This window comes from Macaca thibetana, chromosome 16 (genome assembly GCF_024542745.1).
Source record: "Macaca thibetana thibetana isolate TM-01 chromosome 16, ASM2454274v1, whole genome shotgun sequence".
NCBI lineage: Eukaryota > Metazoa > Chordata > Mammalia > Primates > Cercopithecidae > Macaca > Macaca thibetana.
In genome coordinates, this window is record NC_065593.1 from 49,226,592 (window position 1) to 49,245,684 (window position 19,093).

Here is a 19,093-nt window from a genome sequence, read left to right on the forward strand (position 1 = left end):
TAGTTAACCGTTTCCATGATACAATTTCTATCTGAAAGTCATTGGAGGTTTAACTGTGTAATTGTGCTGTGCTTTTGTTTTTGTTCAAAATCCTTCATTAGATCTTGAAGCGTTAAGTGGAGCTTAAACAAGAGGTATTGCTTCCTGTCTCTTCTATGGTGTGGTCAGTCAGTAGCTAATGGAGAGTGAAACAAAGTGGTGTTATTACGCAATAGGAATTGTCTAACAAGAGATTGGTATCAAAGACAGAGGCAGGTTCTAACAAAAAAGTTTCATAAAACTGTTGCCTTTTTGAACAAGTAAAATGAATACTACCTGTGAGATAGTATTTTTTATTTTTTATTTTTTGAGACGGAGTCTCGCTCTGTTGCCTAGGCTGGAGTGCAGTGGCATGATCTCGGCTCACCACAACCTCTGCCTCCCGGGTTCAAGCAATTCTCCTGCCTCAGCCTCCCAAGTAGCTGGGACTACAGGCACATGCCACCATGCTCGGATAATTTTTGTACAGACAGGGTTTCACTATTTTGGCCAGGCTGCTCTCGAACTCCTGACCTCGGGATCCGCCCGCCTCAGCATCCCAAAGTGCTGGGATTACAGGTGTGAGCCACCGTGCCCAGCCAGTATTGATTTTTAAAAAGAATAGATTTGGCCAAGTGCGGTGGCTTACACCCGTAATCCCAACAATTTGGGAGGCCAAGGTGGCGGATCACCTGAGGTCAGGGGTTCGAGACTAGCCTGGCCAACATGGTGAAACCCCCGTCTCTACTAAAAACACAAAAATTAGCTGGATGTGGTGGCGGGTGCCTGTAATCCCAGCTGCTCGGTAGGCTGAGGTAGAAGAATTGCTTGAACCCAGAAGGCAGAGGTTGCAGTGAGCCGAGATCGTGCCACTGCACTCCAGCCTCGGTGACAAACCGAGACTCTCTCTCAAAAAAAAAAAAAAAGAAAAAAGAAAAAAAAGAATAGGTTGGGAAAGCAAACTTAAAATCTTTTTTTTTTTTTGAAACGGAGTCTCGCTCTGTGGCCCAGGCTGGAGTGCAGTGGCGCAATCTCGGCTCACTGCAAACTCTGCCTCCCGGGTTCACGCCATTCTCCTGCCTCAGTCTCCCGAGTAGCTGAGACTACAGGCGCCCGCCACAACGCCTGGCTAATTTTTTTTATATGTTGAGTAGAGATAGGGTTTCACCGTGTTAGCCAGGATGGTCTCGATCTCTTGACCTCGTGATCCACCCGCCTCGGCCTCCCAAAGTGCTGGGAAGCAAACTTAAAAATTTTTAAACATTTTCTTTGGTCTGCTACGTTGGTAAAAATATCAGGTTATTCTGAAGCCCTCATGCTTGTATTAGCTTGAAGAGCTATCGAAGATGAAAGGTTTGGAGTCCTAGATTCATAAATAGATGTGATTATTCAATTACTTAAAAATATTACTATTGCTAGAACTCATTGTTACACAACAATATTTCCTGCTCCAAGTGTTCATAATTTGTGTGAAATGAGGCTAAATGAATCTCTATACCAGCTGTTAGTCTCTTTCTGAAATAATAATCAAGCTAATGAGAAAATGCAGTCCATGGTCTTCTGTATTTTTCCTTCTTTTCATATATACTCCATTAAGACAGAATTGGAATATTTTGATGGTGTCACTTGTGATGCCTGGTGTAGAAACTTGGACTAAATATCACTTGTGACTTTTTTTTTTTAAATTTTGATTTTTATTTTTTTTTTTTTTTTTTGAGACGGAGTCTTGCTCTGTTGCCAGGCTGGAGTACAGTGGCACGATCTCAGCTCACTGCAACCTCCACCCCCCGAATTCAAGCGATTCTCCTGCCTCAGCCTCCTGAGTAGCTAGGACTACAGGTGAGTACCACCACACCCAGCTAATTTTTGTATTTTTAGTGGAGACAGGGTTTCGCCACATTGGCCAGGCTGGTCTCCATCTCTTGACCTTGTGATCCGCCCACCTCGGCCTCTCAAAGTGTTAGGATTACGGGAGTGAGCCACCGTGCCCAGCCAGGATTGTAAATCCTTAAAGTGGGCTTTAAGGGGCTTAACCTTAACTCATCTTTACAAACGGCTTTGATACGGAGCCTGGCACATAGAGAACTCAAGTGCTATCTGGATAAAAGAAATGATTAGCAAGGCCAGAAGTCCTGTTGCCCAATACCTGCATTTTTTTGCAGGCAGGTCTTCACTCCAAGGCCTTTTTATTCATCTGCTTGCTTCCAGAAAGTCCTGCTTCCCCTTGAGGGCAGGTTTGTCCACAGGCTTGGCTCCCACACCAGGCTGCACTTCAATTTACAATAAGCACTTGAAGAATGAGTGCTGCAGGCACAACAGCAACGAAGCATCATCTCTTTACAAGTGAGGGATGAGGCATAAGATGTGCTATACTGCTCAGGCCCAGAATGGAACCCCATGTCCACAATGGACTCCCAATTCTAAGAAGGAAACAGAAATGGAAACCATACATAGAAGGGTGCAAAATAGTTAAAGAGTTGGCTTATGTTGGATTAAATATTCTGTAAATTTTGGCTTCAGGAAAAATTATAGGAACTATTTGAAATATAAAAGAATAATGTATGAACTGAGATGCAGCAACTTGATTAAGCTGTGAATTTACACATTTATAACCTGAAACCACCATTACAACATATTTGTTTGAAAAAAAAAATCAAAACTTGCTGACTTAGTTAACCCTTTATCTTTTTTTGCTGAGACTTAAAGTATGGTGCACATATCCACCAAACCACCCTATGAAATGCAAATTAACTCAACCTCTGTATTTCAGCATTTCCTGAATCACCTAATATCACTGAGAATAGCTAAAATATTACTTTTGATACTTTTCCTTATTTGGAATTCCTAAAAAAGATTGTGAGAATGGGAAGTAAGGTGGTGACCTTACTTCAAAATCAATAATTTTGAACTTACTGTTTATAGAGTGTAGTTTTCTGATTTTCCCCCCTCCTTCCAGGAGAATCAGGACACACATATATGCATATATGTGTGTGTCTATTAGTATGTGTGTTACTATATTTCTTTTGCAAACCAGATAATATATAACCTTTAAGAAATATAGCTAATCAAGCCAAAAAGTGGAAAAGGTGTAAAAGACCCAAATGTCCATTAGCTGATGAATGGATAAATGGAAAGTGCCAAATCCAAACAATGGAATATTATCCAGCCATAAAAAGGAATGAAGTACTGATAAATGCCTCAGCATATATAAATGCCTCAAAAATATTATGCTAAGTAAAAGAAGCCGACACAAAAGGCCACATATTGTATGATTCCATTTATGTGAAATGTCCAGAACAGGCAAATCCATAGAGACAGAAAGTAGATTGGTGACTGCCAGGAGCTAGAGGGAGGGGGAATACGGAGTGACTGCTAATGGGCACAGCACTGCTTTTGGGGATGGTGATAATATTCTGAAATTAGATAGTGGTGATGGTTGTACAACTTTGTGAATATACTAAAATTATTGAAATGTGCACTTTAAAAAGGTAAATTTTATAGTATGTGAGTTATATCTCAAATTTTTGAAAATTAAAAAATATGACTAATCACAAAAACAACTAAAGTTCTGGTGAATTTTAAGTAGGTCACTGAATTTTGGCTGAGTCTCAGTCTTGTCATCTCTAAAATGAAGAATTAGGGTCAGATGCTCTCTTTCATTCTAGCTTTAAATATTAGTGATTCTACTTGGAATATGATAGATTTTCATAGCTTGGGAATCTCTTACAGTAGGAGCTTTGCCTATTATCTGAAATACAGAACTGCAAGTAGAGATGCCTACATTCCGTCCTTGAGCAAGTACTGCCTGACTGCCATGAAGCATGTCACTTAAGATGTCGAAACCTTTCCTAGCAAGCAGACTCAGATAAAAGCAAAACAAAACAAAGAGAAGAAGATGTCAAAACCCAAATGTTAGGTTTTTCTTTTTATTTTATTATTATTATTTTTAGAGATGGTGTCTTGCTTTGTTGCCCAGGCTGGGCTTGAGCTCCTAGCCTCAACCAATCCTCTTGCCTCAGTCTCCTTAGTAGCTAGGACTACAGGTACGTGCCATTGTGTCTGACCTGTTTGTTTTTTATAAGGGAGTAAACATTTCTTTTTATTTGGATAAGCTTTATCCAAATAAGTTGGATTTCCTTTATCAAGTTAGAAATCCGACTCCTTGATAAAACCAAAGATGCCACTAGGATAAAAAGCAGAAGCACTGCAAGCCAACAGAATTCAGTTGGCCAGCTCCTAACATTATACAATAGGTTTTATCTAAAACAAAAGTTTCCTCTTACTCAAAATAAGGGCAGTTTAAGTAGTCATTTCTACTCCATTTTTCCTGAGTTTCATGTTATTTCTGTGATATTTTTGTAATATTTCTGTTTTAGGCTATTCAAACTACTCAACTGCAACAATTGCTGTCAAACACTAAATCCCATGAGGGTTTGTACCTATTCTAAATAAGTAATTGGTTCAAGTTATCAAATAAAAATGTCAGACAACCCAAGCTGCAGAACCAGGCTGACAGCCAACTCAATGGGACAAAGGACAGCAGCAGAGATGTGACACAAAAAAGTTTCAGGCTGTTTCAACTAAAGAATGAAAAGGAAATAAAACCACAATTGAGATATAGAAGAACATCTAGTGTTTGAACCAATTGCCAGTAGGTATCTAATTCAAATCACTGAATAAAACAAGCAATCCCCAAAGCCAAATAGAAGCATCACAATAAATCATATGAGTAGACAAGGATATAAATTGGGCCCTGTGCAAAGAAAATCCTTGTAGTTTTAATTGACTCTTCCCTAGCCACTCCCCAACCTCCTCTACCCTCAATTTTTGCCATTTTTTGACAACTCCATTCTTTATCAATCTGTTAGGAAATCTTGTTGATTCTACCTTTAAATATACAGAGAATTAGAATATTTCTCACCACCTCTACCACTAACAACACATAATTTTTTCTTGCTTGAATTATTGCAATGGCCTCCTAACTGGATCCCCCAATTTTCAACCTTGCCCCAAATACAATCTCTTCTCAAAAGCAAGTAGAGTGATTCTTTCAAATGAGAAGGCCAATGATGTCACCTCTTCGTACAAAACCCTCTAAAGATTTTCAATTTCACTCAGAGTAAAAGCCAAAGCCTTTACAATAGCCTGCAAGGCCTGATAAGATCTGGTTTCCCATTTCCTCTCTGGCTTCAGGTCCCATTACTGGCACACACAGGACTATGTACACTTCTTCAAATTTGTGCCCCAGGGCCTTTGCTCTTGCTGTTCCCTAGTTATCTGCAGGGCTTGCTCACCTTGTTAAGAAGCCTGTTAAAATGTCACCTCATCAAAGCCTACCCTGATTCTCACCCTCGCTCCTCAGTAACTGCTTCATTTTTCTCAATAGCACTTACCAGCCTCTAATCTCTCAACTTACAGTTTGCTCATTTACTTTCTTTATAATCTGTCTGCCCCCAGTAAAATATAAATTCCATGAGTCTTTTTACTTACTATTGTATCTCACCACCTAGGACAGCAGATGCTTGCTAAATGTGTGTTGTGTGAACTCACCAGTGTCTCCCGGGTCAGTGCTCTGAAGAAATGTACGGCAGCGCTCCTTGTGCTCCTCAAGGGAACTTCTCTGCTTGTAACTCCTTCCACAAAACTCACATTTGTAGGGTTTCTCCACTAGAAGGAGAACATAAGGCACACGCAGTGACCCTCAGGGGTTCCATACAGGTCAGGTATTGGGGCTCTGTGACAACTGTTCACTAGAAATGAGACTGCTGAGTGAAGCCAGAGTATTTGGATACTTTTGAATCTATATTTTAAATTTGGTAAGCTTAAATAAGGTTATGGTCTATGATTAATCATTATGTCAGAGTATTCTTTGAAAGGGTCGCCTCCTATCACAAATGGAAGAATTCGGATTTAGTGATTACCATTTAGCATAGTGTTTTGGCTCCAGGTCAAATCTTGTTTTCTTTGGGGGGAAAAAAATAGGGCCCTTTTATTCTTCAAGGAGGTTAATGTGGTATAAGCAATGAAACAGGACAGGATTCCTTAGTTTGGACATCCATCTGGCTGTAAGTAGAGATTGCTGTAGTTTGTGGGAGTTAGAGAAACTGATGGCCTTTGCATAACATTGACATATTTGGATAAATTTAGTTCATCCTTGCCACGTGGCTATAGCAAAGTCTAGGCTAAAACAATAAAAACTGAGCTAATTAAGGATTTTTTTGGTTTTTTGTTTTTGAGACAGGGTCTCACTCCATCACCCAGGCTGGGGTGCAGTGGCTCAATCACAGCTCGCTACAGACCCAACTTCACAGGCTCAGGTGAAGCCTTGGCCTCCCAAAGGCCACTCTGGCCTCCCAAAGTGAGAGGATTACAGGTGTGAGCCATTGCACCCAGCCAGGATATCTTTGAATAATATAAATAAAAATAGGCCAGGCGCAGTGGCTCACACCTGTAATCCCAGCACTTTGGGAGATCAAAGTGGGTGGATCACCTGAGGTCAGGGGTTCGAGACCAGCCTGCCCAACATGGCAAAACCCCATCTCTTCTACAAATAAAAAATTAGCCAGGCACAGTGGCTCATGCCTGTAATCCCAGCACTTTTGGAGGCCAAGGCAGGTGGATCACGAGGTCAGGAGTTCGAGACCAACCTGGCCAATGTGGCGAATCCCCATCTCTACTAAAAATACAAAACTTAGCCGGGCGTGATGGCGCGCACCTGTAGTCCCAGCCACTCAGGAGGCTGAGGCAGAAAAATCACTTGAACCTGGGAGGCGGAGGTTGCAGTGAGCTGAGATCATGCCACTGCACTCCAGCCTGGGCGACAGAGCGAGACTCTGTCTCAAACAAACAAAATTAGCTGGGCATCGTGGTAGGCATATATAATCCCAGCTACTAGGGAGGCTGAGGCAGGAGAATTGCTTGAACCTGAGAGGCAGAGGTTGCAGTGAGCCAAGATCACACCACTGCACTCCAGCCTGGGCAACAGAGCAAGACTATGTCTCAAAAAAAAAAAAAGAAAGAAAAAGAAAAAGAAATAAAAATGAATTGTGAAAATGACTTCATCTAAATGTCTAAGATGAAGGAAAACTTTCATCCATACAATTCATGCAACCTTTATTCTGCAAACTCCCCAAATGCTTTATTGCTTGAAATATGTAAGTAATAACTTCAACTATCTGTGCAAGGCTGGTCTTTTCTGATTGCTGATAAAATATACTCAATGCATTTGTCAGTTTTAGGGGCTAAAATTTTTATTTTCTAACTCCTCTTGCTCTGTTTAAAACAGAGGCTTTGGGATTTAAAGCACTAAAAGATCCTTATGGAATCCTAAATTAAAACAAATGCAGGTTTGCTAGGGCTAAAAATGTTACGTTTCTGCATAAATTGGGTTCTCTGGAATCTGTCTTTAAAAAGCCTACTATTGTTTCTTACTTGAAAAAGGCAACAGTAGAGAACTATTCTAATTTTTTCGAACCAAACTCATCCTTAATTCATTACTTTGAAAAATGAGTTGTAAAAGAGAGAAACCCTTCATTTGCCAGTTACGATCTTTCATGGTGGGTTTTGTTGGGGCTGACTTCTTTAATCCTAGTGGCTGAATTATAACAAGTTTTGAGTTTGGGGCTAGGTTTTAATCAAAGCAGTAGATATGAACTGACATGAAAACAAACCTTTTCTTCCAATTAAAATTTGCCAGATAACATCAAGAACATGAGGTCCCAAATTTGAAAATAAACTCAGTCTTATTTTTCTAGGAAGGAAATTCTAAATCTTGAAAAAAAAAAGTATTATCTTGGTCAAAATAAGGAGTAAAAACATCAAGACAGCACATAGCTTTTTCCAAATCCTTACTGTTGTTCATCTTTTAGAGATTTAAAATAAGTAGGCTGGCTGGGCATGATGGCTCATGCCTGTAATCCCAGCACTTCGGGAGGTCAAAGTGGGAGGAATGCCCAAGCTCAGAAGTTTGAGACCAGCCTGAGAAACATAGTGAGACCTCATGTTGATTTAAAAAGTGGGCTGATCAAGAGGAAAGTTGGATTTAAGAAATTTATCCCGAATGGCCAAAAAGTAGCCACCAAACAATGATTTATATCCAAATTACAGTTTTTCATAATTTACAAACTGTACATCATTTGCTTGTCTCGTCTTTTGAATGGAAAGAGTATGTGTGTTAGGAAAACAATCTAATAAAGTTTACCAGAAGAAAATACTCATGGCTATAATTTTCTCACAGAAATTAAGAAGACATTTTTTATAGGGTGGGCTCTTCCTATCTGACTGTGTTGTTCTCCAGGGGTGCGAGGATGGCGAGGAGATGATCATCTTCACTGAGGCAGACGGAGAGCAATTAATGCCTTAATGGCAGTGTAATTAGCCCTAGAGGTCTCTGCTGTTGTAACCCTTCAGAACAAGAACGACAGATTGAAACCTTCCTACTTAACTCTTTCTAGTTTCCACATTGGGCTCTGAGGAATGCAGTTCCTAGACATGGAGTGCTCATTTCTCTCACTTACCAGAATGTGTCCTAAGATGCCCTGTGAGCGCATCTCTTCTTTGGCATGCATAGTTGCAGAGGTGACACTTAAAAGGTTTTTCCCCTGTGTGCAGTTTAATGTGGCGGAGGAGGTTACCTTTCTGAGTAAAAGATGCCCCACACTGATTACACTGGAATGGGCGTTCACCTTTAAAAAGGACAAAAAAGGAGATTTCTGATCACAGGCAAGTGGAGAAACATATGCACAGATTAGATGCCTAGGGCAAAAGCTCATCTTTTAGACAGTTACTGTTCACATTGGGATCAGTTTGGAGCTGCATTTCAAGGCAAGCGTAAGACTTACTTATGAAATCTCCTCTTTAGAAGAGAAAAAGCACCCACTAGCAAGGCTATTTTAGGTATCATATTGAATCAGAGCAAAGAAACAAGAGTAGCTCTAGAAGTGCTTTCTAGATCTAAGTTTTTATATTACTTGGTATTCCTTTTTTCTTTTTTTTTTTTTTTTTTTTGAGACAGGGTCTTCTTGCTCTGTTGCTCAGGCTGGAGTGCAATGGTCCCATCATGGCTCACTGAAGCCTTGACCTCCTGGGTTCAAGTGAGCCTGTTACCTCAGCCTTTAGAATAGCTGGGACTACAACTGCTTGCCATCATGCCTGGCTAATTTTTTAGTATTCCTTTTAAATTTAATCTCTTTTGAAAAAAGAGCCAGAAACTAAAGTCCTTACAAGGTGCTGAGGGCTAGAAATTCTCCTTTTTAAAGTCTTCATATGAGATGCGGAATGGAATCGACTGGCTCAAGTGCAGTGGTTGTGTTTGTATGCATTTCTACAGACTGCCTGTTTATTGTCTGAAGATACATTATTTTAAACTGGAAATAAAAACTATGTCCTTTCATTTACCAAATTTGAACCCAATACAATAAGATTTGCTCTTATTAAAAATGTTATGCAAAAATATATGAAAGATGGCTAAGAAGCAAATCACACAATTCAACTCCTACTTAGAAACTGAAGAAAAAGTATTTGGCTGACCTAGAACACTGTGCTCTCTACAGTCTTTTTTTATTCATAGCATTTGCAATATGTTTGCCAGATGCATGGTGAGGCAGGAATAAAAAGCACTGAGTAAATGGCAATGCAGAGAGAGAGACACATCAGCATTATAGCAAAAATCAATGAAAGTAACCGAAAGTTCCAAATTCCACCACTTCATTTCTCACATGGCTGCATTAGGATAGTTTTCAGAAGAATGAAAAAAGCAGACTATTTACCAGTATGGCTTCGCTTATGAACCATTAAGACATTGAAGCTGATGCAGGATAATCCACACACATCACAGTTCATCTTTCCACTGGTTGGCCTGCTACTATCAAATGAGACAACATGTCTCTCCAACTTAATGTTTTCATATTCATTATATTCTCTTGAATAGCTGTAAGGGATTTCAGGCTCTTCTGCATTTCCCATGGGCTCTGGCTTTAAAACATTTTCATCTCTTTCACTGTATTCATCTTTCACTTTCATTGAATCATCTGCAGGGAAGAAAATGCAAGAAATGAACAATGACTGTACTTGAAGCTATCAAAGCAGCTCAAACAGCAGAGACCCACAACTGACAATTAAATACCAAATGAAGCTAACAAAACACTGTACATCTACAAAACAAGAAGGCACCATTAGCATGACCGCACGTTATTTAAATTCAGAACCACAGTCAGAGGAAAACACACATACTTACACATAAAAACAGACGATAGTGTTTTAGGCTATCCAGAAAATTACAGATAATAGATTTTAGCTAAGTTTGCTCAAAGTGGCCAAGAAACAAACATTGAGCAACTCTTCTCCAGTACTAGGGGAGAGGAAGGGTTCTCAGATCTAGTACTGTTTTTGGTGGCTGCAGTTAAAAAGGCAAGGTGATGTACTCTTAGGTTTCAAGGAGAAAATATTGTTTGACTCCTTCAAATGCATGCAATGTAAGCCATTCAGATTAAGAGTTGAATAGTTAATGTAGTTTTTCTAATTTTAAGCCATGCTCTGCCTCTTCCCCTTCCACGTATATGAATTGCTAAAACACATCTTATCTCTGTCTCTCTTGGAGCTGATAAAGGCACAACATTGACTGTAGAGGAAGCTGTCAGTACTAATGAAATAGTGTTGAGAAAGACAAAAGGAAAAGTTATTCTTTCATATAACCTAAGGAGTTACTTTCATTGACACAGGTAAATGGGGCTCAATCTAAATAAGGGGAAGGACCCTTAGGTCCCAAGTTAGGGAGGACTAAAGTCAAGGACTCAAGGATTGTGTAATAGGACTGGATAGGAGAGGAGGGACTGGCTCAAGTGAGTTGGCTGACCAAGTACTGTCTTAAGAGCTGCAATGTAAATAAATGAAATTTAAAAGAACAGCTATCATACTCTTCATGAAGAGTCTAAGAACATATGAAGAACGTGGGAAAAATATGAAGAACATAATAAAGAAGCAAATTTATGTACTTGCATTGACACTAGTAAAACCTAAAAATTTGCCTGATGTAAGAATAATAAACATTTGTAAGGGAGTTGTCATACATAAAATATGCTACATAAATGCTTACTTTTTCAAACATTGGTCCCTAGAAATCGAAAGTTGTCCCTCCCCATGAGGAATCACAAATCAATGGAGTGGAGGACTGGAAGGGAATTTAAATGTCATCTAATCCAACCCTCTCGTTTCTCAGATGAGGAAATCTGGGAGCAGAGACGTTTTCAGTCATTCGTCGAAGGTTACATGTCCAGTTACTGGCAGAGGTGTGATTAGAACACAAAACCTAACCTTGAACTATGAATTACTTGGATTTGACCTCACGCACTAGACATATAAGGCCTAAGTGGATTCTTACCAACTATATTCCACACCCTCCCATCAGTGGTGTAAATGTTAAAACCCAAAACACTCTGAAAAAAAGATATTTTAAAAAACTACATCCCTTCCAAAAAACATCAGTAAGTGTTGCTCCTCTTGCCACATAGGAGGAAGTACAACTGCAGCTGTGCCTGGCTTGCTACCTTGAACCCAAGTTTCAATTTTCACTTCTATCAAGGTTACCTTTCATCTATATTAACTGTGTTTGCTTAATAGAGCAAGACAGGGCCTAACCACCATCAGAGGAGCCAGGGCTGCCACACCGTTCCACTGCTTCCTACCACAGTTCATGGTTCACAACGTTTCACTCTTTGACTAGCAAAGATGTAGGACTGTAGGATAAGTCCAACATGTTTCAAATTTGGCCACCCTATGGATCTGGGTTATATAAGAAATGATATCTGTTTCCTACTTGGAAAGAGGTTCACTTCCTTCTTTCTCTGGATAGGTCTTCCCTGCTTTCAAATGGAATTTGTTTACTTAAGTGTTTTTTTTTTTAAATTTTTTTTAAGAGAAGGATGCACCTGAGGCTTGTACCCGCCTCCCTTCCTCCATCACTCCAGCTGTGGGTAATATCCCACCAAAGCTTGAGTGCGCTTCAGTTTGCATGTAGGCGTTTAAAAGAACCTCAACGGAAAATTTCAGCTACTGAAAACCAAAAACAGCAGATAGAAAAGGCCAGCAGAAAAGGATTCTTTCCATTTTGGTTAGAAAATGTGAACATGACCAGACTCAGGCCACACTCCATGGTCACTGAACTTTAAAATGTAGTAAGATCAATGTGTTGGGTCTTTCTGAAAACAGAGGACAAAAGAGAGCTGCTCCTTTCCCTCAGGATTTTGGCTTTAGTTGGTCTGACCTGGAACTCAATACTACACCATCCTGGCTCAAGAGTAGATCTTAGCTTTAGTCCTTTAGGAGCCAGCTGTAGAGCAAGGAAGACAGTATTTGAGACCCAGGGACATAAGGACACAGGGACAGGGTATTAGAGAAGTCCTCTGGGCTTACATAGTTGCTGGTTTGCCTTTGGAGTCTTACCAGTTTTAGATGAATGACTTCAATGACCTCTCTGCTTGGTTACTGGAGATCAGCAATTTATTTTTATTTTATTCTATTTTATTTTTTGAGACATAGTCTTGCTCCATTGCCCAGGCTGGAGTGCAGTGGCACGATCGGCTCACTGCAATCTCTGCTTCCCAGGTTCAAGTGATTCTCCTGCCTCAGCCACCCAAGTAGCTGGGATTACAGGCACGTGCCACCATGCCCAGCTGATTTTTGCATTTTTAGTGGAGACCGGGTTTCGCCATGTTGGCCAGGCTGGTCTCGAACTCCTGACCTCAACTGATCCACCCGCCTCGGCCTCCCAAAGTGCTGGGATTACAGGCCTGAGCCACCGCGGCCAACCAGATTCTAATTTATTCTAATATTCAACTCTGTTACCTTCTCAAGGTAAGTCATAATAAATTGTTGGCCAGGTGTGGTGGCTCACGCCTGTAATCCTAGCACTTTGGGAAGCCAAGGCGGGTGGATCACCTGAGTTCAGGAGTTTGAGACCAGCCTGGTCAAGAGGGCGAAACCCCATCTCCACTAAAACAAAAAATTAGCTGGGCATGGTGGCTTCTAGCTACTGGGGAGGCTGAGGCAGGAGAATCGCTTCAACCTGGGAGGTGGAGGTTGCAGTGACCCAATACTGCACCACTGCACTCCAGCCTGGGCGACAGAGTAAGACGCCAGCTCAAAAAAGATAAAATAAAATAAATTAGAATCTAAGGTATGAATGAGATTCCTGAGAGATATTAGGCTCAGTACTTAGCCTCCAAATACAGTCCACCAAAACCAGGAAAGGCACAAGCCTGCTCTAATGAAGGGATTCATCCCATTCCGAAAGACTTATTGGAGCAGAGAAAAGGGGTGTTCTACTTAGAAAGTTCTATTAGAAAATACTAATGAATGTGTCTAAAGTCAAACTTGTCATCATTGAACCCAAACTTGCTTCTAATTTATGACTTATTTTTGTTGACAAATGGCATCACCCTTCTTCCAGTCTCCAAGTCGTGAAATTGTGGAACCTTTTCTCTTTCAATCTCCACATCAAATTGATCTCCAAGATCTATCAACTGTATGTCTTCAGGCTCTCTAGTTGCCAACTCCTCTTTTCCTTTCCTTTTGCAATTTGGTTTCACCTTTCATCACATCATACCTAAATTCATCCTCTCTCAACATTCCTTTCTTTTTTTTTTTTTGAGACAGAGTCTCACTCTGTCGCCCAGGCTGGAGTGCAGTGGTATGATCTCGGCTCGCTGCAAGCTCTGCCTCCCGGGTTCAAGCGATTCTCCTGCCTCAGGCTCCTGAGTAGCTGGGATTACAGGTGCCCACCACCATGCCTGGCTATTTTTTTTTTTTTTAGTAGAGACGAGATTTCACCATCTTGACCAGGCTGGTTTCGAACTCCTAACCTCGTGATCCACCCACCTTGGCCTCCCAAAGTGCTGGGATTACAGGCGTGAGCCACCGCACCTGGCCTCAACAATCCTTTCTAGACAGATTTAAGACACAGGTGGGCTAGGCGCGGTGGCTCACACCTGTAATCCCAGCACTCTGGGAGGCCCAGGTGGGCGGATCACGTCCGGAGGTGGAGACTATCCTGGCAAACACGGTGAAACCCCATCTCTACTGAAAATGCAAAAAATTAGCTGGGCATGGTGGTGCACGCCTATAGTCCCAGCTACTTGGGAGGCTGAGGCAGGAGAATCGCTTGAACCTGGGAGACGGAGGTTGCAGTGAGCCGAGATCGCACCGCTGCACTCCAGCCTGGGCGACAGAGCAAGACTCAGTCTCAAAAAAAAAGACACAGGTAAGCTATGCTTACTGCCTCTACAGCCTCAAAAAGACCTCAGAATTCTCCATAATATGGCTTCTGCCTCCACAATTCACTGAATCTGCTCCGTTGAATATCACCAACCATAATCTTCTGATTCCTAGATTCAATGCATTTTTGTATGCCACTCTCCCCAACTTCTTTGTAGTCCTCAACACTACTGACCTCTCACCATTCCTTGTTCTTCTGCATTCCTATTTCTTTTCTTTTCTTTTCTCTTTTTTTTTTTTTTTTTTTTTTTTGAGATGGAGTCTCACTCTGTTGCCCAGACTGGAGTACAGTGGTGTGATCTTGGCTCACTGCAACCTCTGCCTCCTAGGTCCAAGCGATTCTCCTGCCTCAACCTCCCGAGTAGCTGGGATTACAGGCAGGTGCCACCACACCTGGCTAATTTTTGTATTTTTTAGTAGAGAGGGTTTCACCATGTTGGCCAGGCTGGTCTCGAACTCCTGACTTCAGGTGATCCACCTGTCTTGGCCTCCCAAAGTGTTGGGATTACAGGTGTGAGCCACTGTGCCCGGCCCCTGCACTCCTATTTCTTCAATGAAACTGTACCTTCTTTCCTTGCCTTTCTGATTGCTTCCTTCTTGCCCCTTTTCTTCCCTCTGCATCCTAAATACCGTCCTTAACCTTCTTTTTTCTTCCCTCTATACCCCTCTTGCATGGCAATTTCATTCATTCTTAAGGCTTCAACTAACATCTTATATGATTAATTCTTATATATATAACTCTAGGTGTAATGTCTCTCCCTTTCTTTAGTCCTCTGTTTCTGAAGGCTTCCTAGGTATCTTCTCAGTTACTCAGGCTAGAATCCTTACGGTCATCTTTCCTTTCTCCTGATTGGGCCCCACATTCAATCAATCAGTGGTTCTGTCTGTCTGTCCAATCTCTAATCTGTTTCTCCACTCTAGTATTTTGCATGCCCATTACCTAATTCTCAGACCCTATGACTTTCCCATGATCTACTTACTACTATAGCACCCGCACTGTTCTCCTTGCCTCCCTTCTTTCTCCTTTCCAGCTCATCTTGTTCATTGCTACAAGATTGTTCTTCCTAAATTCTAGCTCTGGTCATATTATAGCCCTGTCACAATTCTTCAATATTTTCCACTGCCAACAAAATAAATTCCAAACTCAGAAACAAAGAATTTAAAAGGACTTTTGGGATCTGGCCCCAACCCATCTTTGGCATATTAATTTTGACTACTTAGATCTTTAACTAAAGAACTTCTAAGTGGTCTTGGTTTTGTCCAAATTTATTTTCACTGCCTAAAAGATCTTTCCCCAACATGGCCACAGGTCCAAGTCCTACATATCTTTTTTTTTTTTTGAGATGGAGTCTTGCTCTGTCGCCTGGGCTGCAGTACGGTGGCGCAATCTCAGCTCACTGCAACCTCTGCCTCCGGGGTTCATGCCATTCTCCTGACTCAGCCTCCCAAGTAGCTGGGACTACAGGCGCCCACCACCATGCCCAGCTAATTTTTTGTATTTTTAGTAGAGACAGGGTTCCACCATGTTAGCCAGGATGGTCTCGATCTCCTGACCTCGTGATCCTCCCACCTCAGCCTCCCGAAGTGCTGGGATTAGAGGTGTAAGCCACTGCGCCTGGACACTGTCCTACACATCTTTTAAGGTCAAACTAATATGCTATCTCCCAGCTACTAAGCCTTCCCTGATCCCCCCAGCTGGAAAATAGCCTGCTTCTTCTTCCTGGGTTACTTATAAACTCACCTCCCCTAGTCTCCCCCATAAATATGTAAGCTAGCTGAGGGCAGAAGCTATACAGATTGTGTGTGTGTGTAACTCAGCATTCCCTATGACACTGCTTAACCTGCGTCTGTAAGACCAGAGGTTATGTGGTTTTAAAATAGAAATTTTTGGGCTCCTACCATAGATCTACTAATCTGGGGGTGGAGACGGGAAATGTGCATTTAAAAACACGCTCTCCACATAAACCTTACGTACAATGCAGTTTGACAGCCACTGCTTGGAGTTAGACACAGTGCCCTACATAAAGTAGACATCCAATAAATTTCTGGTATATGAATATATCATTGCATTAGCCTCCTAACTGGCCCATGGTACATGTGACCTCTGTTATATTGCATCCTATTGCCAGAATAATCATGCTGTAGAATGAAACTCTTGTTTAAAACTTTCAATGATTTAATTTGCTTATAGAATACAGTTCAAACTCCTTAATGAGGCATTCAAGCACCTGTCCAGAACTTGCCCCAGGACTACTTAATCATCTCATTTCTCAGTCTTCTTGAATCACCTTTCTCTCTGTATTAGAACTTTACTATTCAAAGTGAGGTCCTTGGATAAGCGGTTCTGCAACCCCCTGGGAGCTTGTTAGAAATACAGGTGCTCAGGCCTCAACCTAGACCTACTGGACCAGAATTTGCATTTTAACAAGATCCTCAAAGATTCTTATGCACATTAAAGTCTGAGAAGCACAGTAGCACCCTGACTAATCACAGTTCTCCAAGCCTCTTCTCCAGCCTTTCCCACACCTAAAATATCCTTCTACCATTTCAACAGTGTATTCAAACTTCCACATGCAGTTTAAATGACACTTCTTCCATGCAGTCTTCCTTGATACCCTTAACTAGAAAAAAAACTATGTTTCTTTGTTCTAATACACCCATCTTATTCTGCTTTATATTCAGTATGATATTATTACACTGCTACAGATCTGCTTTTATGTAGTTGATGTGTTCATAAACTGTTTCATGCAAAACCAATAACACTGTCCCGCTGATTAACATTCTACATTCAGAAATGTTGATTTTTCCCTGACTTCAGTTGTCAGTGACTGGCAACACCCATTCATTTAATAAAGGCAGAAAATCTTAAAGACCTGGCAACAAATACTTGAATATATTTAGGGAACTGCCTGATAGTATCCTGAACTCTTTTGTAAAGTGAATAAACCTTTTACAGTATGAATAATCTCATGTTTTGGTTTTGTAAATTCTAATCTTCTTATAATATATATCAGGTTTCTTAGACATACATCTTAAGTTGACACTTAGAAAACTATGAAGAAGCCTCATAGACACTGGTGGAAGTTTATTTCTTAAGTCAGGTGTTGGGTGTATGGATGGTTTCTTATTAGTCTTTAATCTACACATGTAATTATACTTGCCTTTTTGCATATATGATCTATTTTATAATAAAAAAGTTAAAGGCTTCCTGAATACATTTTTTAATAACTGAACTTGTGGAGAAAAGAATATACCAAAGCACAAATTGCTGATAAAGGCAATTGCTATACATTCCCAGAGGTGGGGAAAAGATGTCTAAATTGAATCTAACCCATAGGAAATTAGATTAAACTAAACTTCTTTCTACAGGAGCTACTCTAGGGCACAATTGTTCCCATCTTTGTCTATGTTTTGGAGGCCTCTTAGGAAGATGACACACACGAACACACACACACCCCAGAGAGAATTTTGTAGGCTGAAGAGAACAAAGGTTGGCTCACTGGAGCTGATGCACATGGTTTCATTTCCTGGGGTGATGGTTATCACATGAAAGGCTTGTACTCCAGAGTAGACATTTTTGGTTTCACCTGAGACACTGCAAAAACAATAGGTCCTGGAAAGGATCCAACATCTGAATCCTTCAGGGGCAATAGCAGTCTCAGCCAACTGTGTCTCAGTTTGTTTTTACAGGCACATAAAATGCTCAGTTGGAGAGAAGAACCTGTCAAAGATGGCAAACAGAACAGGCAACTTGGGTATCTTGGAGAGCATGTTGGTACTAGGAATTTCCCAGTGCAAAAAAGAGATTCTGAATTTCCACCTTAAACTATAAGATCTCAGAATCCAACTCTAAGAAGGACAAAGTTGGAAGTAATATCCTCAGGTTTGCCAGAGATATTGTGAGAAGGGACAAAATGAGGTAGAGGCTGTTAGGGAAGGCACAAAAGGGTGATGCTATTTAAGTGTTTTACAAGGATCGGGGGTCATAACCATGAAGTCTTCAGCACATGCAAAAGTCAACTGGATAACAAAGAAGCTTAATCATCTTAATGTGGCATTTTAATGATGCCACTGATTTGCTATGCCAATTCAGAGATAATGAGGCTCTAATGCTACAGATGTTCAGCCAGGCTAAAAGAAAGGGGGGGTGGGCTTTTCTAGCATGCCATTTTCTAACTATCCAATTAAACAAATTGTGAAAGCATCTAAATAGTTTACCAGGTTTTGACAGCTGTTAATAGGATTTAGAAGCTTGAAGCACTAAAGAGCAAAATGGGAAATATATGTATTGTAGGTATTCAGTCTAAAAAGTTTGTTACTGTCACCCAATCTAGCGCAAACAGATGAACTAGAACAGTTTTCCTTATAAAATTAATGTCTATACTTCTCTCTCACAGTGACCTCTTTGTATTAGGAAGAAGAACACTGAAACGACGGGTCATCTTCGTTTTCTAATTTACATTTTTGTATGTAAAGTAATGAGACAGAGAAACCGATGATATTTTTAGAACTAAAGAGTAAGGAAAGTTTTAATATTTGCTAACCAGTAAAATTATAAAGCTTCAATGCAAACTAAACTTTTGACATTCATACAATTTGTTATGTTTTCTTTTTTCCTCTTAAAATTTAAAATAATGAACGTCTGTTATTCTTGAAAATGCCTATTCTTAAATTAGGAAAAAACTGGAAAAGGTGAATCAGGCTAACAAGAGATGAAATACTGATATCTCAGTACAGGTTTGGATAAAATTCTATAGGTTTAAGTTCTCATTGAAATACAGTCTTGGCCAGGTGCAGTAGCTCACAT

The 19,093-nt window shown here is 40.6% G+C and overlaps 1 protein-coding gene across 2 annotated transcripts in view; it reads right to left on the minus strand.

Annotated features, from left to right (window-relative positions):
• IKZF3 (IKAROS family zinc finger 3) overlaps positions 1 to 19,093 on the minus strand; it is a 98,455-nt gene that overhangs the window by 18,090 nt on the left and 61,272 nt on the right. For both annotated transcript variants that reach the window (XM_050762698.1, XM_050762697.1), the window contains exons 4-6: positions 9,786 to 10,046; positions 8,535 to 8,702; positions 5,569 to 5,685 (exon numbers count right to left, since the gene is read on the minus strand). In XM_050762698.1, coding sequence (XP_050618655.1) covers positions 5,569 to 5,685; positions 8,535 to 8,702; positions 9,786 to 10,046 — 546 coding nt within the window. The remainder of the gene's footprint in view (positions 1 to 5,568; positions 5,686 to 8,534; positions 8,703 to 9,785; positions 10,047 to 19,093) is intronic.